Genomic DNA, 24,773 nt, shown 5'->3' on the forward strand with positions numbered 1-24,773 from the left:
AAGACAAATAACAAGCAAAGTCAGAGAAGAAAGAAAAAAACTTTAAATTCTCTAAAAATACAGCCAAGATGTGAATCTCCAGCTGCAGAGCAGCCCTTTCAAGATGCAACTCTCGGCGCTTGTCGAGAAAGATGCTTCCTGCCTCGCCCCCCTTGGAAGAGCAACACATCTAACGAAAGTCACATTTGATGGGCTACGTGCTGCTCAACACCAAGCGGCTGAATTACCGGGTGCAGACCTCATCATACTCTTAAAAAGTAATTTGAAATCAGGGCTTTGCTTTAGACCGGTTTTATCCTTTACTTTCAAAGTACAACTGGTAATAATGTAGTCTGCGAGTTTAACATTTGAAACAGGGGTTCCATTTACCTCTTTGTACTTACTCAAGGAAAATGACTGTAATTGAAATCTTTCTGCGGGAAATGAAGCCCTTCAAACATTCAGAGTGGTTGCTTGTCCTTAAGGCTTTTTATTTTAGCTGTCAAAACTCTAAACTGCCTTTCAGAGTAGTGGGAGTCTTACAAGAGAGGAAGAAATGCATGTACCCTGTACCGCGGTACTGGGTGTCTTAATCTAATTTTCCAGCTAGGAATACAGCACTTATCTCCCTTGGGCACTGCTGGGAACAGGAAAATTAAGTTTCACTTCAGCAATATCTATCAATGAACCTCAAACAAGGGACAGAGCTTTTCAAGGACAAAGCAAAACCTCTCAAGTCCTCTAACTTCATCCATAAGTTCCCTCAGATACAAGCGGCAATGCGTGAAGCCAGACAGCCCACGCACACCGCCTCTCTCCACACAGCTCCCACACTTTCTAGAATTTCATAGATTTCCAAGAGCTTGCCTTTATTTTTTCCCCCGTCTCAGATCAAACTGATTTCCTAGTGTCAGCACGATTATTCACATGAAGCTGTTGAATTTTAATTACAGTGTAAATGCACTCAGACTGAATATGGGCATTATGTAAAAATGGCTTGCACCCAAATGACCTTATATTAAATTTTTAAAAGGGTAAACGTAAAAACTTTGTGTTTTTTTTTCCAGTAGGATCCCTTGAAGTTTATATAATAGAATGTTTGCAATTAACTTCATAATAGACTCAAGATGAATTTGCGTGGATTTCCCCTTTAGTTAGTTTTATTATCGCATTACTTTAATCAGAATTAAAAATACGCTCTTGTGAAATGGTTTTACAGCGCTTGTCTAACACGACATAGAAAACCTGTTTGGATTACTTGAGCAAACTAACATACCCAAGTACATCAGCTTATCCAACATTCATCTCATTTCCAGTTCCAACACATCTTTGGGATAAAAGGTGAACATCCAAAGACAGTTTAAGAGTGTTTCTCAGGCTTTCCGTTGCAGCCACAGATGCATGGCTACTGATTTTCTCTCCTACCAGCCACTGCACAAGCAGGCAGATGACACATGTTGACTGGCTAAGAGATTTCAAGGAGGATGCGAGGAGTTTGAAGCTTCTAGAAGACCTGTGAGGGTTGAATCTCCTTGAAGCTCAGGCAAGTTACATCACCAAACCTCGGTTCAGGTCTCTCTGCAGAGGCTGCAGATAACCCAGATGGGATGAGCGACGTGCAAACACTATCAACAGAACAGTTTATAGCAGTAAAGCGCAGTGATGCCAAGAGAATAAAACAGGCTGACAATCTATACGTGAAGGAATATTTTACGATATATAAGCTGCCTGCAGAGTTACCTGTGACACTTATATAAATATGTATGCTTTATCACAGAGAGGTCTTCAGACATCAACATTCTCCAAAGCAAATCAAAAGGAAGAAAAAAGTATTTGTGATGGCCAGAGGCAAGGATGTCAGCTTCAGCGAAGCCAGCCAGCTAACAAAAATGTCAATGAACTTCTTTACAAGAGAATTAAGAAGGAGCGGTGCAATGTCAGTATTGTGGCACACACAGGAAAAGCAGTTCTAGTTCTGATTTAACCAAGCTATTGCACTGACATGAGGGCAGAGACCCAACCTTCTCCCAACCTAAAATGACCTCCCTTAAACTGAGATTATATAACACTTCCAAATGAGGAGAGTAAACTTAAATTTAGTTTTCACAGGCTGCTGCCAGAAGAGACACCGCTGTCCTTTCTACTCACCTCAACCAGGTATTTTCAGGCACATCTTTTACAGCTGCACACTGGGGGTGAACTGGGACACACACTGATCTGCCTGAAAATGAAGCCAGCCCCAAAAAAGGAATAAACCCCATTCAGTTCCAGTTGGATCAGCTCCCGGACACATGTCACCGCGTGGCTGCACAAGCACTACCACTGACAACGTGTAGCTGGGAGTGGGAACACTCATTCCTGCAGCAGCCCACACGTATGTCAAGTGAAAATGAGAAACTGCTCTCCAAGTGAGACTTTAAATCCATTTAACAAACTGCTGTAAGAAACTCATTTGAGAATTTCAAAGGTACTTCAGCTTAGCTAATATAAACCCAATTTCTTAAAACCTTGACAACATGGAAGAGTCGCAAAAGAATTTGACCTGATTTTTTAAACCAGTGTGGTTATACTAACACAGAAGCACTTGTTCCATGGAGCGTGTACCCACAGTGTCCAGAGAACTGCACCAGTTTAATAAATCCCATGTCAATTAACACCTAAGTCACACTAGCACAACTTTTACACACAGACAAGTCCTGAACCTAATGCAGAATAAGCACCAACTGCAGTGAGATCACTGACACAGCATCCTGTGTTTAGCAAGGGGATACATCCCTACGGCATAGCCAAGGCCAAAATCTCTGGAGTGCCTTTCACTAGGGAAACCCCATCTTCATGGAAAGGACTAACCCTCTCTTATCACACCTAAAATTCAATAAAACACCAGGCATACACTTCAGTTTTTGTTTTCGTGGCCGGGGGCATTATGGATTTGGGTTTTTTTCCCGCCCAACAGATGAACCTTGGCAACTTCCCTGGTGCATCAGGAGAAAATCTTGTAAGGCACCAGTAACTCTAAGAAGAATACAGATTAAATGGGTTTCCTGGATTTTATCCACGTTCAAATTTCCCAGGTTGTACATCTCAAAAATATCTGTCTCTGACAAAACTGGTATGACAGGTTATGTAACACACGGAGAATCACCCGGTGACAGAAAAGTAGGAACATTATCTGCTTTGTGCAGGGACTCCAGGGCTTTCTGGTTGAACTGCAAGAGGTCTCAGGAAAAACAATAAAAAAAGAAGAAATTTAATCACAAAATGTAAATGGAGCCGGGGGGGGGGGGGGGGGGGGGGGGGGGGTGGGGAAGTCCCCCGGTATCTTAAATAGCCAACCTCACTCACTGGCAAATAACTACTGATTTCATTAGACTTTTATTTCCAGGAACAGTTTCAAATGCTAAATATGCAAGTCTATTTGTTTTGATATAGATGTTTATAGGTCTAATATGACTTTAAAGAACATAGAATTATTGCAGAGAAACATCAAGGAGATAAAATATAACTGCCTAATAAAATGGATTTTGCAGTCAAATTGCCTTTGTAAGACTGCCCAAAACAAATGAAAACTGAATAGTTAAATCTGTGACTTTGTTAAATATGCTATTTGCAGCCTGGGATAAATGATAGGAAAATCTTGTTAAATGAAATATATATGCTTTCACTGTGTGCAGCATAACTTAAGGCACAAAGACAAGAAATAAATCAATGTCTCACTATTTGCCAGAATAGAAAATTTCAAGCTAATAGTACACGCATGTGTTTCCCCCCTGTTTTAAGAATGGCAAGTAGTTAGCTGCTCAAGGATGTTTAGGTGATAGTTATTTAGTTTACATTATACTCACAGATAGTGAGGTATCCTAGTATTTTCCCCAAAAAAGTTGTCTCGCTCTTTTCCTTATTTTCCTGGATTACAGAAAACAGCAAAGCTACATCCAAATACTCTGACAGGGTCTCAGTGTTATGGGCAACAAACTCAGTCTTTAACCTGGGGCATGAAACCCTCCGGGGAGATATTCAGTGAAAATGCATCACTGGCAAGCAGGTCTCCACTGAAATCTTGGTCCATCCTCTCCCCATCTCTGTCCCTCTGTCTCCCCCAGGCATCTGGGTACCAAGGGACAGGCAAGATAAAGTGGCAGCTGAGTGTAAAAGGAGAAGCCAACAAAAAGCACTGTGTTCTGGGCAACACAAAATGCAGAAAGTGCCACAGTACACCCCCCAGCAAACAGCCTCAGAATACATTTCACTACTTTTTGATCAATAGAACTTTTTTCTTCTAGTAATAATTAAGGACAATTAAATACTTTGTTACTAAAGGAGAAGAAAAGAACTGACTTCCCTGCAGAAGCAGGTCATCTCTCTTAACTACAGAACAAGAAACATTCCTTCCTTTCAAGCTCCACACGAGAAAAACAAATACATCTCTACCACTGTTGTTGTTTTGGGGTGGTTTTTGTTTTTTTTGTCACTGACACACCACCACAGGAATCAGATCTCAGCTCTTCTCTTCCCTTCCATGTGCACCATGCTGAAGTGGCAGCTGTCACATTTCAAGCCCATACCCAGCGCTGCACCAGCCTTCGGTACAGCGTTATCTATCAAGCCACAGGAAAACAAACTCACCAGCGAAACTTCCCAGCGGCATTTGCCCTGCTGGTGGCCGGAGCGCCTGTCAAGACCAGGGGGCTGCAGACGACCACGCAGCGATCCCTTGAGCAAGGCTGCAGGAGAAAATGTAAGGACTTACCTTCTCCGCATACTTGAACTTGACGTAGAACCAACTCGACTTGATCATTGTCTCACCCCCTGCCCTCGTTAAAAAACAAAAAAGCAACCCAAGCCTATCCTGCTGATGAAAAGCAGCGTCCAGGCACTCTTTCCTTCAGAGCCAGCAGTTTTCCAGGGGGAGCGTGGTATTTAGGGGAAGCAAAGGGTGGCAGAAGCAAACAATAACAAAAATGACAGAAAGAAAAAAATTATGCTTTCCTTCCGCAGTTCCAGTTTGTCCCCTCCTGCCCTCCCAATGCTGAGTGCGATCTCGCTTGCTGCAACAGAGCTCGCAGAATGCCTTAGCTCCGCATTTCGCTGTCAGCTTGGCTGCCTGACAAGAGAATTCCTCAAATGGACTTCAGCTGCATTCATCACAAATGGCACATGTCAGTAAAGCCAGGAGGCTGGCTCCAGTGCTGGCAGCCTCCCAGGACCATGACCTCCCCCAGTGGGATGAATAATGAATTCCAGCACTTCCCTCCAGACACAGATTAACACCTGGCTAAACATTATTCTGACAATGAGCTTCCCCATTCAGAGAACCCTACACCACCGCGTTAACCCCTCACTCTCCCACCAAGCAGGGTGGCGATGCTTTGGAGGCTGTCCCACATTGCCCTCCCCCATCTAAAGAAAGATTACAGAACTATATATAGTTTAGAAACAATAAAGCCTCTTAAGCATAACGCAAATATCTCCTTTCAGTTCTGCAGCTTCAGTAACGCTACCATGTAACCAGAGCAAGTAATCAGGAGTCAAGCTCTTTCCTGCTCCCTCCCTTTCTCAGCCCTCCCCTCCACATACCCACTTGTCAAGCTCTGATACTGTCAGTCTGATGTTTTATAGTATCTGTGAAGACCCTTTTAAAAAAAAAAAAAAACAAGGGGAAAAAAAACCCACAACAAAATACCCACCACTATCAATATGAAACTAACACATTAAAAAAATCCATGGAAGACACCTATCAGATTATTTGTTCCTCTGTCTGTTCAGAAACACTGCCCAGTTCCCTGTCTCTGGTGTAATGAGACACATTGAGTTGGTTGCAGCTCGCTGCAAATCTCCCAGCTCCAAGCACGCCACAGAGCAGTGAGTATCAAGTTGCAAACCACAGGATGAATATAATCAACCTACTGTATTTCCGCTGGATGCAGAAAGTGCTGTACTGGAGCAGAGCGATCTGGCCCAGCATCCTACACCCAAACACTTTGAGACGCACAAGGAAACAATGCAAGAAATCTCAAGACCAAAGATGTGCATAACACATCTAACAACAGATACGGATCTGAATTTGGCAGGTAGGTAGTTGAACCTTTATGTTTCCAAGAGACACTGAATGAGGTTCAGAATTTCACTACACGCAGAAGGAGAAAGTCACCTCATTTTGTTGTTTTTAAACAGCTTTCTGGTAATCTAAGTGGAGCCTCACAGTATCTTATCCTGCAAAAAAAGAGAATAATTTGCTTATCATCTTGCTTATTATCAGTTACGATTTTACAGATTTTTCTTGCTTCCCTCATGTATCACACCTTTCGGGGACTAGAAGCTCCCAGTCTATTATATTTCTCCTCATAAGGAAGCGGTGCGTGTCTCTGCAGATCCTTTTCATCACTCTCTGTACCTTTTCTAGGTCCAGGTACCTTTTTCATAGGCAGAGTGAGATGGAATAAATACATGTACCACTGACTTACCACCTCCTACTCTATCTACACACAGAGACAGATACTGGGTGAGACAGACCCTGAAACCTAGTTTGTCAGGATTACTCACCTGAGAGGTACTGTCAGTACTGATAGTGGCGTCAGTGCATCACATGAAGGCTGTACCTTGCAGAGCCTGGCTACCTGTTCACTTGCCAACAGAGGGTTTTGGAATTTTTCATAAACTGAGACTCATACAAAGGATCTAAATGCCAATACCGACCGATAACAGTCCCCCCATTTAATTGACTGCGTGTCTCTAACCCTCTCATGTGGCTCTGCCCTAGTCCATACCACGCTGCAGCACCAGGGGAGGTTGCTCAGCACCACTCTGCAGTTCAGCCCCTGCCCATCCCTGCTCCGCCAAGGCCACCAAGGCCCTTCTAACCCCCTCCATGCCACCCGCTGAGCCGGTTCAACCACTGTCATCCACAGCCCTAGCTGTCAGAAATGACTTTCCACTGATGCCACAGAGAAGTAATCCCACTCTCCCTTCAATTCTGTGTTTCTGTGGGTGAACTAACCTATGTGAAAAAAAGGTGGTAAAATGCCCCAGCCTTTTTCAGGTCTGTGGAAACATCAAAAATTGTGTCTTGCTAAGACAACAGTGAATGAGAAGGTCTCCCACAGGGAACACACATCCAAAGAAAATTAAACCCCTGATTTTTATTAGCACCTTCTATTTCCTGCATCTAAAAAGCTGGGTTTTGAAGTAGCAAATGCCTAAATAGGACAGATGCAGCTGTACACTTGAATGAGATCAGGTCAGTGCAAAAGCCTCGCTTCCTTCCTAGCTGCCACTCTGCCAAGGGCTCTGCTGGTACTCCAGTCCCTGCAGCAGGACACATTGCCTGCCAGCACTGCCCAGGATTTACTGCAGACACCAAACGTGAACCACACGGACACCACGCTCTCTTGTACCCAATTATAGGAAGTTTGCTCACTGCATTGACCCAGGAGTCCCCAAGGGGACCTTGGGGCAATATCACAGGGCGCAGCCACTGAAGAAGCGAGCTCTGACACTGCGTACCAAGCACAAACAGCTGTGGCTCAAAGCAATTACCAGGCCCTGGATGTTTTCCACTGGTTCATTAGCATCTGGCAGGACCTAAAGTTCCAGGGTCACAAAACACAGAGCTATTATTTTATCTCAGGAAAATGCACAACGACATCCCTCGAGAGCTGTCCTTCTGTAATCAAAGGACAAGTGCAGCGCAGGGAATGGAGATGCAGAATTTCCAGCCATTACGCCCCCCAGCCAGGCAGGGAAGAGCTGACCGCCCACTGTTGAGCTCCCCAACATTAGCATCCACAAACAGACCCTAACCAGCACCAGCAGAACCCAGTTATTTCTTATAATACCAATAGCTGTTTAGGTTTGCACATGTACATGAAGTACACAACAACTTAAGTTTTCAACACTGCATTCACCTTTGCAGTTGAGCAAAATACACCGTTTACTTCGTAATCGACAGTGCCAGTGCTTTGTCTGAAACATATTAGAGTCCCTTATTTTATAGAGTTATTGTCTATATGGTGCATCACACCACAGCTTCACTCCTGTTTGCCAATTCATTCTCACTTGTTACAGACACACTGCCAGACAAGCAATACCTCGGACAGGAATTAATCCCAAAACGTGCTGCAGCACCAACCTCCAGAACTCTGTTACCCCACACTTTCTCTTCCAAATACCCATCAATAACATGAAATAATGTACTATACAGATTCTAAGTCTGTACAGCCAAAATCCAGACTTGATTTTATACACCCACACAAAGGGTACCGTGTTTTGATAGAATATTTGCCATTCTCCTAGAACAACCATCTCTTGATTTATTCAGCAGGTTTTGTCATACTCTAACATACCGTTTCAAATGTGAGACAGTGTACAAAGGAACTGAAAAAAACACCCTTTTAACAGACCATTTGTTCTCAGCCTTTTGATACACCCTAATGTATATTTAGGTATCGATCCACGTTCATTTCAATTATGCCCCGTGACAAAGCTAATCATACACTAATGCAAGCCAACTAAACAGCAAGTAGCACCGATTTGATTTTTAAGTCACCTAAAAGCAGAGCATCCCTCCTCCTTGTCTTTTTGACTCCAGGTTTGTTGTCAAGTCCGACTAACATTTTCTTGGTGCTACGTGGGAGGAAGGGAAGGAGCGCACAGGGAACTATTTCACCTTATCCGTGCCACAGCCTAAACGCCCCAAAGAACCCACTTCCAAGGGCTCATGGTAGAGGCAAGGGACGCCGATTCTGGAGTAAGCTGAAGAGCACTGATGCTTATGCCAAGCGAAACGAACCTCCGCGTGTATATCTATGTGTGCAGGGAGGCTAAAGCAAGATGATGTATTTGCAGCAGGGACTACATCCAAGATGAATTACATCCGTTCCTATCTCCTTGGCACTATGAGAGCAGAAAATCATCTCACTCCCTATTACCATAATAGCTTTCACACTTCCCAACCAGCAGAGTGAAGTGTGGGGATGTTCAAGAAAATAGGACATAAACAACAAGCACCCAGTTTAGATAAATAGGAAGGTCCCATCTCCAGAAAATATTTACAGCAGTTTTTATAATTAGCCTGTGGCAAAAATAAGCGATTTGGAATAAGTATAAATAAAACGGATTTTGAAATGTGTTTCACAGTTAAGAATGGCTCCTAATATACCAGCCAAAGCAGTGATCCTTGGAAGATTATCTGAAGCAGAGAGCAAAGCCTGTGGGATCTGCAAGCCGACTAAAAGAGAAAGTTTTTTCCCCCAAGTTCAGAGAACTGCAGAGTAATATGGATTAGTTTAAATGAAGTGCAAGTGCTGAAGCTCCATCTGCCTGCCTTCCAACATACCCGGCACTTCCCAAGCTTTAAAGCAGCAAATACCAGACTCACTTCAAATTGCCCATATTCTGTAGGAGCGTTTCTGTTTTAGAAGTAACCCAGAATTACACCAGCTCTGTCTTCAAACTCCTTTACCCCCTAGAAGGCTTCCCAGGGCACGGGCAGTGAGTAAAAGGGTCAGAATGACCAAACCCAAAGAAATCAATGGCTACGTCAGAACCAACACGATGAGCTAACAAGACATCCGCAGCCTCGTGAGGCCCCCGTTACTGGACATTTCTGATTCACATGAAGCCCAACAGGGAACTATCATCTTTCAGGCTAATAGAAAGCACTGTGGGATTTGCTGTCTTGTTATTAACATGATAACAATCCCATCTTGTACCTCATAACCCTGCTCTCCCATCAACACCATCTGCTCTTTCATCTTGAGTGCTGCCGAAAAATCTCATCATAAACATGCTGCTGTCAATTCGTACTTCTGTGCACGTTTTAAAAAGAAACTCTCTAGGTCACTGGTTTGAACCCAATGTGGGCTGCCACTATCCGAGAGCTCTTATGCATTAATATCCACTTAGAGCAGGCAAGAATGAGTTGCATCCGCTGTCTGCTGTATCCGAGGTCCCAGGACCGGCACATTTCAGGCACACAAGATGTAGGACGAAGTGGTCCAGGAGACCAATGCCAGCCCGATGGCCCTGCAGGCAGAGCTGTGCTTCATGGACAGGTTTTTTTGCAACGACTGAGAGATGCAAGTAGCGTTTCTGCTGTCTGCTGTAAGACCCGAGGGACCTGTTTTTCCCTGGGACCAGGATAAAACCTAAGAAGTCAGGCTACCTGATTCAAAGAGAAAAGAGCACAGATTAACCTGAGAAAAGCAGTTTGAAGAACTGTATCTCCCCCAGCCAAGTGCCGATTTGTGACGAGTTACAGTGAGTGATAGCCCAGCTTGGGCATGCGCTCAGCTTTCTAGGTGAAATCATGGCCAGGAGGCACAACCGCAGAAGCCTGAAAGATTCAAAGACACCTCAATACAGTCCACAGAGGACAAGAAACAGACATTTGCTAGTAGTTTACAATCTGCAAGAGACAGACTGAGACAGAAGAAGGACAGCCCATAAGCCTGGCGCACGAGAGCTAGGCGCACGATGGCTCACAATATGTTACTTCTGCCACTTTGAGTTATATCAGGTTACAATAACGAAAGCTACTGACGTTATATGATATATATGTAACTGTGCCAAGCAAAGGGGGGCAAAGGTTGCTTAAAATGTCTTTTTAAAATGTGAGAAAGAAGGTGCAGTGCTATAATTTGTAATTAAAAAAAAAAAAAAAAAAACACACCAAAACCAAACAATAATTGCCATCTGGACAAAATGGCTTACGATATTAAAAGATCAAATGATGCTTTTGTAATCCTAACACAATGCTTCTCCGTTTTGTTCCCTGGCTTTCCAGTTTCTAAAGCTACAGCAGTAGTTGGCAAGGGTTTTATTACCTGGAGAAAAGTTCGCTTCTGAGAACGCACCAGTACTCAAAAGTCTTTGAAATGACACAATTCTCAAATGCAGAAAGCAGTGATTTCTGTGACACTCCACCACTTCATCCTAGTGGAATACACCTTTGCAATACATTATAGACCTGTCTGTATATATCTCCCTCAATTATACATGGAAGAGGAATGAGGGAGCAATATAACCACAGGGAAAAAAAAGTAAAGCAATGCCTGAAAAAAATACAACCTTTATGTGCGACATACACATATGCATTTAAGCACTAACACAAGTTCCCTTTGAACATAAAAAAGGTTTAAATGGCAGGGTATTAATGCCCACAGTTAAATCAAGTCCTGCGCAGAAAAACGCTTTACTCTAAAAATCCATACCAGCATAGATAAGCCTGCAGCGCCAACAGCTCCTGCGTTCAGCGATGGGTACGGGGTAATTCACACCTCAGCAGTAAGTGCTGTAACCTACTTAACACTTAGCCAGGCACAAGGCTATGTACAGGGACAGCGATCAAGGACTAAGGAAGGAGTAACTGCAAAGCCCCGTCCCCCCTTAGCCGTGAGGTCCGTGTGGCCGTGGCCAGCAACACCGCACACCGGCGGGTCAGGGAGCTCAGCCGCAGCAGCCCCCAGGCAGCTCAACCACACTGGCATCGCCAGCAGAACCACCTCAAACCTAACGCCATCCCTCAGGTGGGTTTTGCATGATGCAAAATTCTCCGTGTGTCACATAGAACGAGTACCGCAGCGCAGGAAGGCAGAGCCAAGACCTCCCCAAACGTGGGGTTACCAGTCCCAGTTCCCCTTCCCCCAACAGAAAACACCCTGAAAGGTCCTGAGTTCTCTGACTGCCAGGAGGTCTAGGGTGTTCCTAACCCACTTTTCTGGGCAGCTCCCAGGACACTGGGTGCTACCCGAAGGCCCCCATACACCACACTGCTCTGAGCAGGATGCTTTGTACTCACCAAGCAGAAAAAAAACGCCCCAACAGACCAGACTGGAGACCACAGCCCACAAGCGCGCGCGTGTTTATGCATGTGCACGTATACATAACTAAGAAACCACCAGTCAATTCGAACTTGCGTTGCCATTTGATTTTTAAAGTAATTCTAATTCTTCTGAAGTTTCCCTTTAAAAATGAGATTGTGTTATTTAATATTCATTGACTTCTAGTTTGCTTCCCACACACAACACATTATTTACTCTACAGTGGCTCGGTGCATCAATTATGGTAATAGTTTGTGAATAACATTTGCATTATGGGAAAATGAGCCTGGTTATTCAGCACTAGCCGAACCATCCCTCTGGAAAATTGTCACAAACATACGTATCATATGCCTCCACTTAAACAGACCTGTAATTACACTAGTTTATTAAGAAGAGCCAGCTTTTCCCCCTCTCCTCATTTTTCTTTCCATAAATCCTCTTCCTGAGAGCAGACTTGCATCTGCATAACCCTTTCCCTGACTCAGACAGCCAAAGGTAAAGTCTAAGGACTACTGTTACCACGGTCTCACAGCAGGGCTTACTTTATACTGAGATCTTAGGGGTGTAATGCATCTCCTACATCATTTTAATGCAGAAAGTGCAGCTCAGTAATTGTGGCATTTGATTAATGCTCTGTTTCAGTCCTTTCAGCTAAATTCCAGGCTCAGTCCAAGTCCTGTAAATTCTCATTAACATCTGTATTACATCAGCACCTGGAGTTTTTCTTCCGTGAGCAGGACTGCACAATGCTAGGCACTGAACATTGAGAGCAACACAGCACTTACTCTAACCAGAGTAACTGTACTGTTACTAAAATTACTCTGGATCTTAGTGAGTTTAAAGTAGCAAATAAGGCATCGTGCTTTCTCAATGCTTATGAATGCCTGCCTAAGACCTTCTCAAATTTTCAGCTTTGTGCATTGAGGAGCTGTAGTACCAGAACTCATGGTGTTTCTTATACTCAGACTGTAAAATTTTTGCAAATAAGCACTTTCGTTAGTGTATACCGGTTACTGGCTTGCTTTTAGTGTCTGCCGTAAGATCAGTTATATTTGGAGAAGTTAATCGAGGCTTAAACTTTTCTTAGACCACTGGGGATTTCCACAGAGCTGCTGTCATCACACATCAAGAATGCACAAAACTGCCCCTTTGCCAGGCAACCAGAGCAATGCCAACACAGGTACTTGGCTCCTATAGCCTGGAACACAGACAAATGAAGCTGTTGATGGCGTCACATCTCCACAGGCAATTTCACAATCACAACTAAACTCTCCCAGGCAGAGTACATAATAAAGAGCCTTAAAACAAGTAAACTGAAACTGGAAATAGAGTGGTACAGACAGTGTAGCACAACAGTACCTGAGATTACGCACCGTGCACCACACTGACTGCAGCCGGCCACGCCGTGTGCCAGCAGCTCCTCTCCAGGCTACTGTGCAGAGTGTGGTCCAGGCCAGGGACAAGATAAGATAGTTGTTATTATTTAATGGCTCTTTCACCTCATGACTTGGTGATCTCAGGCCAACTCCAAAGTTTCCAGCCAAGAAACCATCCTGATGAGCCATCTCAAAAAGCGGTCGAAGATTACACAGGCTTGACACTGAACATGCTGCATCCTTGTTACTCAGCCAGATGTGGAAAAAAAATAACAACATTGGACAAGTTTTAGTTTGCTCTACCTACCTCTGTAACACCTTCCACACAGGTTCCCAACATATGGCAGGTACCAGGTATCGGTGTATACAATACCAAATCGCCTTTACATTAAGCCCAGCATACGGTGTGATTTTTTTATCTCTAGTGACAAAATTGGAACTTGCCTTTCTTACCTGTATCAGCACACTGTGTGTGCATTTGAAGCTGCTCACATGCTCACGCTCCCAGCTACGGTATGGAAACGTGCACAGTGAACGGCTCAGCAGTCCCAACACAGGGCAAACAGCGAGCACCGTACAGTGCACTGCACACACGGGCTGGGAAAGCAGCTCAGCCCAAAGCCCGGCCTGATGTGTACATGGGCTAAGCTGAGCAAGGACATCCAGCCATTTCATCACATCAGCACCTCCTTGGCAGTTTCTCTGTTTCTTTGGACGTGCTGTAAAGTTTAAACCAAGCTGGGAAGTAAACACAGGCAAGTAACTCTGCTAGTTCTTCGGCAGCGATGCCAGTGATCGGACTGCCACGCTCCCAGCTTAAGGCGCTTGAACGCACAGCATTCAGTCTTGGGCTCTGTACAGTCCTGCTGTATGTCGTGCTCACCACAGAAGCTGCCTGTGACTACGACACGTTGTGTCATGTCCAGCAAGGGCTGGCTATCATGTTGAACTTCAAGGTAGAGATGCTAGCGACTGGATGCGCAGAGATTTCCAAGACAGAAAAGAGACAATCTTATCATGAACTGGGCGTAACTTCCCACTTCAATTCAACAACAGCCAGGACACTAAAAACATCAGAAAATTGCACTAAAAGAGTCTGCCTGCATCCCAGTGGCAGCGTGTATTTTGAAATGTCACCTCCACTACACCATTTACCTTTCCAAGACAGGTGCGGATGGAGATATAAAACAGAAATTAGTTATTCTTGTGATATACTTGAAATTTAAGAATTAACTTGTATCAAAGCTCTTGATCTAACAAAGTACCATTAAAGAACCCACAACAACAAAGCCCAAGAGCTTGCCCCATCCAACCTAGGCAATGTTATGCTCACCACAGCAACATCAAATCAAACCAAACCTGTTCCCTCTACTTCAGGCAACTAAACAGCACAGCATTACGTTTGCCGCCAGACTCAAAAGCACTACTTTTTGTCCTGTCTCAGCAGAAAAGGTGTGCTTGTTTTACCAGCGAAGAGAACGTGTTGGCAGCTCTTGACAAGTCTGAATCAAAGTGTTTGCAAAGAGAATGGCAAAGGTCAGGCTGATGCTGAGAGCTGGCACTGCAGTGATGTGCCACAAGCTCCCATCTCTGCTGGAAAAACACTCGGCTCTGTATCTGACACACTCTCCCCCTTGCTACAGATTTATCTTCCTGATCCTAAGAGAAGGAAGATAAAAATAGGCATGTAAAAAGGATGAAGAAAAGAAAGGGAAACTCTGCAGAATAGTCCCCTCCCTCATTTTAATTATTGATGCAGACAGCCTAAGCAATCTGTAAGCCATATACATAATGTATTTACTTGAAAATCCCAGCAAATCCACATAGTATTACAGAACAAACTACAAGCTGATCTGGGAGCACTGTCTTAAGAACTGGGTAAGCTGTCTCCATGTACTCAAAAATCTGTTTGACAAACGGAAAGATTAGATTAATGTTAATAATCCTAACGTGCTCAGCAGCACTCTTTCTACCCTAGCAACGTAGTTTGGGTGTCCGGGGTCTTGTTTTGCATCCACACCAGATACTTTTTTCAGCACAGACCTGCTTGTTTAGAATGACAAAAAGCAAGACTGGCTCACGTTCTTCAAGGCCCCCGGTTTGATTATACACACCATCAGTAACGTTTAGGGATCAGCCAGAAAGCAGCAGATGTTTTACACAGCAAAAGACCATGTTTGAAAAAAATAATAAATAAATCACTCCTTGAAACAGCTGCTCTTAGGTTTGGGGCTAAGGAGGGTGGATGGGGGGAAAAGGGAAATAAGAGCAAAGAATCAGACTTCAGGGAAAAGTGCTGTGTCCTGCTCAGCTCTACCTGCCATCGACTGGAACCAGCTGGCCATGAAACACATTCATTAAAAATAATGTTCCTTAGAACTTAGAGCTTAACAGACAGTGTAAGCAGCAGCAGGCAGCACAATTTACTTCAGGGTGAAAATGCAAAATCTGTGGCTCACTGAGCCACTCACTGTGTTTCAATTTCAGAGTTTTATCTCGCTCCATAAGAACCTACGGAGAGCCAAGGCTTTCCACATCTACACTGCAGAGCACTAAATGAGCTTGTGCGCTACGGCAGCGAGGAGAGAAGGGCATGGGGACCAACACTGTCACCCCGCAGCATCCTGGACATGATGTGGTGAGTCCCAAGGCACAGGCTGAGCTTTTGCTCCTGCACCCGCAGGTCCCGGCGAGCGTGGCTGGACTGGGCGCCCTACCTCTGCAACGCCCAGATGGCTGCGAGTCCTCTGCTGCAGGGCACAGCCTGTTTGCAATTTTCTTCTCAACCACCAGTATGAAAACACAAACCTTCAGACAAACGGATCCTTCACTTCCTCCTAGCTGCTCTTAGTGGTTTCTTTAATCTTTTAAGCTTCTGGGTCTAATCCAGCAGCTGCCATCAAAAGTACTTATACAACTGCAGGGGAGGGAGGAGGGAAAGAATGGGATATACCAAATCATGAAACACATTTTCTGAGCCTCTTTGTTCTTACAAACACACACGTGCAAGTGCATTTGGAAGATATTTGTTCACAGACCAGACACATTATGTACATACTACCTGTGATGTCCTATACTGCCTTCTCTATAATAATATGTTTTAGAGATATACTACCAAATGAGGAAGATGACACATCTAAGATGGTATACTGCAGCACATGCATGGACAATAAAGTGCTGTATCTCTACAGTAAGTAGCTCACGCATGAACACTATGTAAGCAGACTGTTCCCAAGATGGTAATTCCTGAAAATATTTAGTGTTTTTCTTCAAGGACTCCTAGAGTCAGCAAGCATACAAGAATGCTTGTTCTCACTTCAACAACGGAAAGCATGTTTCAGCTCTCCCAGCAGAGAAGTTTAAAAAACAGTTTGAAAGCATAGTTAAAGTTCAAAACCCATGAACAAAAAGAACCAAAAATTGTTAGGATTTCATTATTTTTATTAAAAAAAAAAAGAAAAATGAAAAAAAAGCGCCCAAACCTCCCAGAAACAGAGGGACTCCTGCAATTTTTGCAATTTCTGTGTGATGCCAACAGCTGTGTATTTGCAAAAACATATATTTAAAGGGGCTGGAGGGGCAGAGAGGCACTGGGTGGACAAATCCTCTGCCCTGCCAAGGGTAGTGCTTTTGCTCATGGTATTCTCAGGACACATCATACGCAAACACCCCATTTATGCTGTGAAGTAAATTTGCTGGTGTATCCTTCTCTTCAAGTACAATCTCTTATCCCAGCATACTGATATCTACATTAAGTTTCTAAAAATAGCACATCCTTCTTACATAAACATGATATAAAGGAATTAGGTGACAGCTGACTAAAAGAATCCCTTTAAAGGCAAAATTTGCTGTGCACCAAAAGCAATCAATGCTTATAAGCAGTGAAGTCTCTTCATATTAATTGAAGAAGACAGAAGAAAGCTTCTAGATAAAGTCCCAGTTTGCCTGGAAAGGAAACCCATTTCCTCACCACACTGACTCAATTACTCCTATTCCCACTTATTTGTAAGATAATGCAGTTTCTCCAATGGATTTCTATTCCAGGGGAAGATCTGCTAAAAGCACCCTTCCAGGTACAAGTCCCACAGGAGCTCCACATTGTGATGAAGGATTTTGCCATTTGAAACCAGAGGTACCATTCAGGCTTTAAAATATAGCTTAAAAAAAATTCACCCTGAGTTTTCTTGAAGGAAAAGCTTCTAGAGTTTCCAGAGTGCCTAGTCTTTTTAAATTACGTGACAGCTGTCCAAATACAAACCAGAGCAGTATTAACTTCCTGCGTCTGCAGGCATTTTGAATAATTCTTCAGTGTCTCATGGCTTATCCCTCCTAGCAACAGGATGAAGTTCACCAGAACCAAACCGGTAATGCACAAAAAAGTTAATACGCAAATGAATCAGTGGGGAAGAAAAAAAAATATTTTTTTTTTTGCATAACCTGGCTAATCCTGAACCTGAGGAAACTGAATAATATATGAATCAATAGATTAGGATCCGTCTCTATGCCAATGCAGAATACGCTGCTGAGGTACAGGGCACAGCCCAACAGCAAACTGCCAGGAGGTCCCTGTTGTAGAACAGAAAGAGAATTAAACGATGACTCCAGAGACACACATTTGAGAAAGCCAATGCCAAACATCACCGACACGGGTCAAAAGGGACTTTGTGCCATTTGCTGCCGATTCAAGAGGGTAAGTACAGCCCGGTGCAAACTCAGCTGTTTGGACTGTGGTCAGCAAGCTGCTGCCTGCCCCCCCGCACCGCTCTGAAATGCTGTTCTGGCTCCCAGCTGTAGCTCACAAGGCCCCATTTCACCCCACGGGTCCCCCTCCAGATGCCACCGGTGGTTGGGGCCCCACAGGGACACGGCTGCACACACAGCTGGCAGCCGGGGATGCCCGCAGCACCCCGCAGAGGGTTAGAGCATTTTGTCCCTGGCAGCTGTTGCTGTGCAATTGAGCTCTGTATTAGAAGTCTGAGTTATGCTGAGGACGACCCAGTGTTTGTAGGTTCAAGCAATTTTCTATTGATCCCAATATCCGACTCCATGGTAAGAAGGGCTGCAGGCAGGACTTCTCCCCCCTGCTGCTGCACAACCCGCTGTGCCATGGCCGGGCAGACCCCACACCTACCCCCATGCTCCAGTTCATGTTTAACTATTCATTGAAAATTTAAACACCATCGACAGAGAAGACTGAGATCACTCCTAGGGGGATATCTAGGCCACATTTCTTAGAAAAACTGGTTTGCAAGCCCCTGCAGAGAAAAATTAATTTACCTGGGTCTTTGACACACAGGCCATCCCCCCCTGCCAACACATCCTTGCAGCAGCAGAGGACAGGCAGCATCCTCTCTCCTGCTTCTGGTCTCCCAGAGAGCACCCTGCTTCATGTGACCTCCTCCACATTGTACCGTACACAAATAATAAGGTCCTAAGCAAAGTGCTCCACCGCCACCGAGGGCATGACCCCAAAATGCTCAGTGCTAGGGCTTGGGTATCTCTCAGTGAATGTAAGAAATAGAAACATGCTTTTCCACATCCTCAGTAAGCCAACTGCTGGATTTGCTACTGATCCCCAGGATTTCCAAATTTCCTACATTCTCCCCATTGCTGAAATTCAACATCAAACTTGATTTATGAATGGCTTTGAAGGATATCATAATCACGTTTTTTTGGATAAGCTAGACCCTACAATAATTACAACTTCTAAGATATCTGTTGAGCTGCAAGTGTAGAAGCCTCCAATGCTGCAGTCCTTCAGACTGTATTCCTCCACACCCTCACAAACTCCATGCCAAGAAATTAAACCACCTCTTTATTGTAGCAAAGCAAATACCAACCTTCAGCTGTAGGTTTTATTCTTGTGCACTATCTTCTGATGGATATTAAAAACAAAACAAAACAAACAAAACTCTTAGTAGTCCCTAGCTCCCACCCAGGGCAGTCAATACAGCGGCAAGCTCTGCTGTCTATTCTGTATCCATAACAAAACACATTTAGATCTAGAAAAAAGGACTTCAGAAAAAGGACTGATGTGTTTCGACATCGCTACTGACATTAGAGTCTTCTTCAGCCACCCAGCCTTGAAAAGCAGGCAGGCTAATAACTCCTTACAAATGATTCTTGTTTTCCCCCCTGAATGTTTTTATTCATTGGTTTCAACACTGTTGCAAAGCACATGGGAGAGATGACCCAAAGGGATGGGGTAACATCCCCGCATAAGCTGCTGCTAATGAAAGCAGCATTCAACAGTATTACCACTTGCCAGTCACATTTTCCAAGGAAAAAGACAAGAAAGAGAAACTGCAGTATGTGAAAGCTCGGGCTGCATGACACGCAACGTCGTACAAATTCATCAAGTAATTGGGGTTTGATAATCAGGCTCTTTGATAAGGGCAACATATTTTGGGCACATCTACATACTTGATCCACAGCACATATTGTATTAAACCAGGCAAGAATTAAATGAATTCTGCCATTTATCTGTGGCAATGTCCAGTATGAAAATTACCGAATTATAGCTCCCTTTAAAGTAAGAAAGAAGCAACAAGCTCTCTTACGCATTATCTAGCAGGATTGTAGTGCTACAGTTGAATGAAAAAAAAAGAAGCGAAGTGAATTACTGGACATTAACTTTAAAGCTAAATTAAACAAAACCCTTTTCCAATATAATTTCCTCCTTTTATCTCTCATTTTTATACAATCAAGCCCTGCTGGGTTTTACCCAGATCGGAAAGATGATCTAGGTCAATGCTTCCCCACCTTTTTTCCACTGAAGGACCGAGCTGTTTTGGAGAGGCAGAAATAAAATCAAATCCTAATCCACATTAAATTCCGCTTTTCACTCCCAGCTGGGAATAAAAGCCTGCTACTGGAGCACCTATCGTTTCTTTGAACAGAACCACACTGTTTTACAAAACAGCAACCTTAGTGTTATAATTTGGCAGATTTTAATCAGGTACCAGCAGCAAGCAAAGGTACATAGCTACACATCTTCAGGAATGTGTCCAAGTTCACAGCGAAGAAGATGCTTACTTTTTTTCTTTTTTTTTTAACCACTTGTTTTGTGGAGCCCCTTTATCGTCTTACAGATCTTAGCTTGAGCAAAGTCACTCTAGTAGGAGACACCAGGATTCAAGAAACTTATCTGTCATGGTCAAGCCTGAGTTTCAAAGTAAGTTTCCACAGCTTTAAGACTGCACTTTCATTTAATTTTATTCAGTTGTCTGGCTGCTTTGACCATTAGTGTTTGCACTGTGCTTTGAAATGCTCAGATAGCAACTCCATGGCAAAGCATAGCATTATTTCAGGCAGTGGGAGATTCCCATTGACCTGTCACAGGTGACCAGGTTACTCACCCATAATATCCCAGGGCACAGCTGTAGAACGAAAAACCAGAATATACGTACAGGCTTTAAAATTAATGGATCTTCAATCACAGTTTTCACATTGTCCTAACAGTCTCTACAAATAGTTGGTGAATCAGGATTTTGGTTTCCATTTACAGGGAAAAAGGAATAAGCACCTTCAGGACTCGGTGTTGCTCAGAGCCTGATTTCTGCTCCTCGCACTCCCCACGGTCACACGACGAAGGCACACAGTTGCTGTTGCCAGTATAAGCAGCTGGATCTCCTGCAGAAGACACACAGCCCAGCAAAGCAGGCGGAGGCCAGATGTGTCACTTTCATTAGCTCTTTATGCCCTACAGGAAGAATCCGAGGGTGATGTCTCAGACTCCTGTTTGCATTAGGAAAGTAAGTTAACATACACCCCCCTCCAGCAGCTTGAGCCGTGGCTCCCAACGGACCAGAGCAGGGCATGGGGATTTACCTATTGCAGCTCTGCATTGTGCAATATCTGTGCCATTCGGATTTTCCTGTGAGTACTCTTCCTCTGGGAAAAGTGTAACATATTCCCTAGAAGATTTGGATGGCTGCCTCAAAATGACTGTGGATATGGGCTCGAACATTCAGGGAATAGAAGCACAGTCACGAGGTTGCAATGACACCTGCTGATGGGGAAGCCTGCAGTAGGGAACACGTGAACACAGTCAAGACCCAGAGTTCACAAAGCAGAGTTATGTCTCACTGTGTACATCTGGAAACACAAGACTATAGATGGAGAAGCACATAAAGGAAGGAAGGAAACATTGCAGGGTGGGGAAAAAAAAAACCCAAAACCAACAAAACAAAACCAAAAAAAAAACACAAAGCAAACTAGCAACTAGTCAAATACATTGTTTCTAGCTCCTATGAATGTATACACAGGGAGCAAAGCAAGGTACCTAAAAACCCAAGCAGTTGCACAGCCATGTGTAATGGCTTGCAAAAAGCCTACTCTAGCAAAGAGGTATCACATGCATTTTGGTAATAGTAGGAAAAGAAAATCAAAGCACACACCATCTCTTTTCCCTGTGTGATCTGACAGAATACGAGTGTGAGATACTTTCTCTTCTTCCTTGCACATCCTCTGGTCTTCTCCTCTAACTGCACACACCAGGAATGAAGGAAATGAGAGGCAGGGTTCACCATTTTGTCATGGGCAGACTGTTACTCCTCTCATCTGCAGATACACTGCAGACAAACACAGCGGTGTTGAGTGATAGCTCCATTCCATAATATAACGAGCAGACCCAAATTCAAATCAATGTTCCGCACGTCTAGCAGGACGGTCTGTACTTATCCCCAAAACACAGGCTAACCTGCATGGGAGACTTAAACCCTTTGTGCTTCTTAAGGACGGCTCGCGCTTTCTTCAAGTGAGAAAGTCAGGACGCAGCTAACGGCTATTCTGTTTGCCCAGCAGCCTGCGAGCAGCCGGGGCTCTGCGAACAAAGAAGGTTAACAACAGCTGGTGCTTTGCCGTATTAAAGGATGCCATCCATAATGACATTACACTACGCCTTTTACTTAATAAGCATCAAATTTAAAAATAAACTATAGATTTTCTTTGATTTGTGGAAGCTCTGGAGGCTGAGATGGAGGGCGGGGGGAAAGAAGGGAGAAAAATGAGCACTTTTGTTGGGCAGTGATTGCAGAGCAGTTGGCAGATGGACTGAAGACAATGAATCCCTGCAGAATGAATGGAAACCAATGTAACAAAACAGCAAAACCATCAAAGATGGGGAGATGACAAGTGCTGCACATAAATCATTTTCTTTTAAAAAAGTAAAAACTAGTAATAAAAAAATAAATCTGTACATCCAAAATACAAGACATTTTCAGAAGACACTCAGCAAGGCAATTTGCTTCAGACTCATGCATTCGAGCAAGCAAACATGAAAAGCTTTTCATACATGTGCCGTGCCCTGGCCCAAACAATTTTTTCCTCTCATTGGGCAGCCTCCTCTTGTCCTCAGTGAGGATCAAATAATACTGGAGAAAACAGACTCTAAAAGGTAATCGCTAACACATGAAAACTAACAACAGTAAAACCAGAAAGTGCAGAAAGCAAACTCCCCTGTTCCTGGTCCCGAATGGAAACCCGACTGCTGGAGGCTTTGCTGCTTTGCATTTGCCTTGAAGCTATAAATGTTATAATAAGGTCAACGTGTACACGACCAGCTCTCTGACAATAATTCAATGCACTCGGTGCCTTTAAGCCCCCGTTTGCCTACTCATGAGCCTCTCAGTGGAGCAAGAAGGCAGTGGTGCCTGAGGGACAACAACCCTTGGTCTTCCCTCCAAGCATCTCCTACCTGCAAACAGTGGGAAATGCAAACAGACAACATAAACAGCAAAATAGGTCACACTTCAGTGATTTCAAACTTCAAAAATACAGAAGGGACTCAACAAAGGAGCAGAGGAGATGACAGGAAAGTGCATCACATGCTTCTGATGAATCCATTTGATCCTGTTACTGATCAGGCTTTTCCAGCGAGATTGTTTTCTATTTTATGCCTTTAAATGGAAGGAAAAAAAAGACCTTGATTTTACCATTAAATTTATGCAGATAGATCCTTGAGGCAATACTTCCATAGAAAACGCCACCGAAGTGCAAAGACATTAAATTAATAATGCAAACATTGTATGTGTATCTAGAGTCATTCTGAAGGATTCAGCAGCTGTCAAATCCTCCAGTAACCCCTGCTCTGTCATTTTGACTTTAGTAGTAATTGGAGATTTTCTTAAAACCTCCCGTCCAGGTGCCCTTATCCCTTTTGAAGAGGCTGTATTTAAGACGGACGCCGTTTGCAGCGGAAGGTGTTAGCTGTCCCTCGCCACTCATCCCGCATTTGCAGAGGAAGAGCAGAGCTGGGGAGCTGAGCCCGTCTCCACCTGACAGGCTCTGTGCTATATTAGCTTGCTTCACACAATGCCATAAAATGTCAATGCAAAGGTTTGGTGGAATTAGGATCACTGTTAGATTAGTTAACAGCTGTATAATTAGCCACGCTAAGCCTAGATGTTTCCCCTTGAAACCTAGTTTTTACAGTTATAAATAGCAGTGTTAATGATCTCCAGCATCACTGGTTACACTTGAAAGCTTCAGCCCCTCCCTGCCTCCACCGGCTCTGGTGTCACTCACTGAATGTCACATTCTCCTGACTTTCTTGCAACAGCTAGAGAGACAAAAAAAGAATGGAAAAAAAGGCAGAAACCAAAAATAAACCCCAAACAGAAGCAGATCAAGAAGCATTTTTTATCTCACACACTTTAAAACTTCAGCAAATAACAGCTGTAGCTTGTACTTAAAACAGTATTTTCAAGCATTAACTTAATTACATTTCACAATAGCGGCAGGAAATGGTACCAACGTTTTATACACAGGTAAACTGAGACAAAGGAGTGAAATAGTCTGTTTGGAGTCACATAGCAAGATGATGAATGGGACAGAGAATGAAACCTGAGTGCCCAGCACATCATCATGCTATTTACCAAATGGTATAAAGCACCAGGGTACTCTAGCAGTGAGACGTCTTTCATAAATCTGTCATGACACACTGCATGCTAATGAAGGTATATGAAGAGCATTTTTCTTTATTTTGAAGGTATTCGGTGCAGGAAAATTTCAAAAATAGAGTTCATGCTCTTTAGAGAAATTTGATTTGCCAAATCCATGAATGAGGCAGAACCCAGATCTGCCATCTCTGAAATCTGAGGTTCAGAAGATGCAACTCTGAAGTCCTCCCCATATTGTTAATTCATCACCAGTAATACTACCACCTAACCAAAATAATCCACCACCTTCACCAAAGATTAAACGTACTTCTTTGTAAACATTTAATCTCAGCTGAGCTTTCTAAAAGTCTGCAATGCGGCAAGACAATTTCTGGAAATGTCCATAGCACAGATTACAGACACGGTTACTGTAAAAAAATGGTAATACACAGATACTTTCATCTGTTCCAAATTTCTCACCATGGCTAGCACCACATGTTTCAGAGAAAGAGCATCTTTGGAGGTAAAAAATAATCAAGTGAGAACTTTATAAAGGCTGTTTCCAGGAATGCTGTTAGGGCTTTAATGGGGTTTACAAATGGAAGTGTAAGATAATAATATAAAATGAACACTGCCGCTCACAATTCCCTCTGTGGTTACAGAGTTGGTCGCCTGCACTTCTCCACCCTGGGTTTCCAACAGGCCGTTTGGGGGTATCC

General features: G+C 43.7%; 1 protein-coding gene across 6 annotated transcripts in view; it reads right to left on the reverse strand.

Moving 5' to 3' along the window:
- The window catches only part of AUTS2 (activator of transcription and developmental regulator AUTS2), a 791,335-nt gene that overhangs the window by 528,272 nt on the left and 238,290 nt on the right, over nucleotides 1-24,773 (reverse strand). The window contains exon 1 of one of the 6 annotated variants that reach the window (XM_040613342.1): nucleotides 4,730-5,247. The exons of the other annotated variants lie outside the window; for them this stretch is intronic. Coding sequence (XP_040469276.1) covers nucleotides 4,730-4,777 — 48 coding nt within the window. The 5' untranslated portion in view covers nucleotides 4,778-5,247. Of the gene's footprint in view, nucleotides 1-4,729; nucleotides 5,248-24,773 lie in introns of those variants that run through there. 6 annotated transcript variants of the gene reach the window in all.

Source organism: Falco naumanni, chromosome 1, assembly GCF_017639655.2.
Source record: "Falco naumanni isolate bFalNau1 chromosome 1, bFalNau1.pat, whole genome shotgun sequence".
Lineage (NCBI taxonomy): Eukaryota > Metazoa > Chordata > Aves > Falconiformes > Falconidae > Falco > Falco naumanni.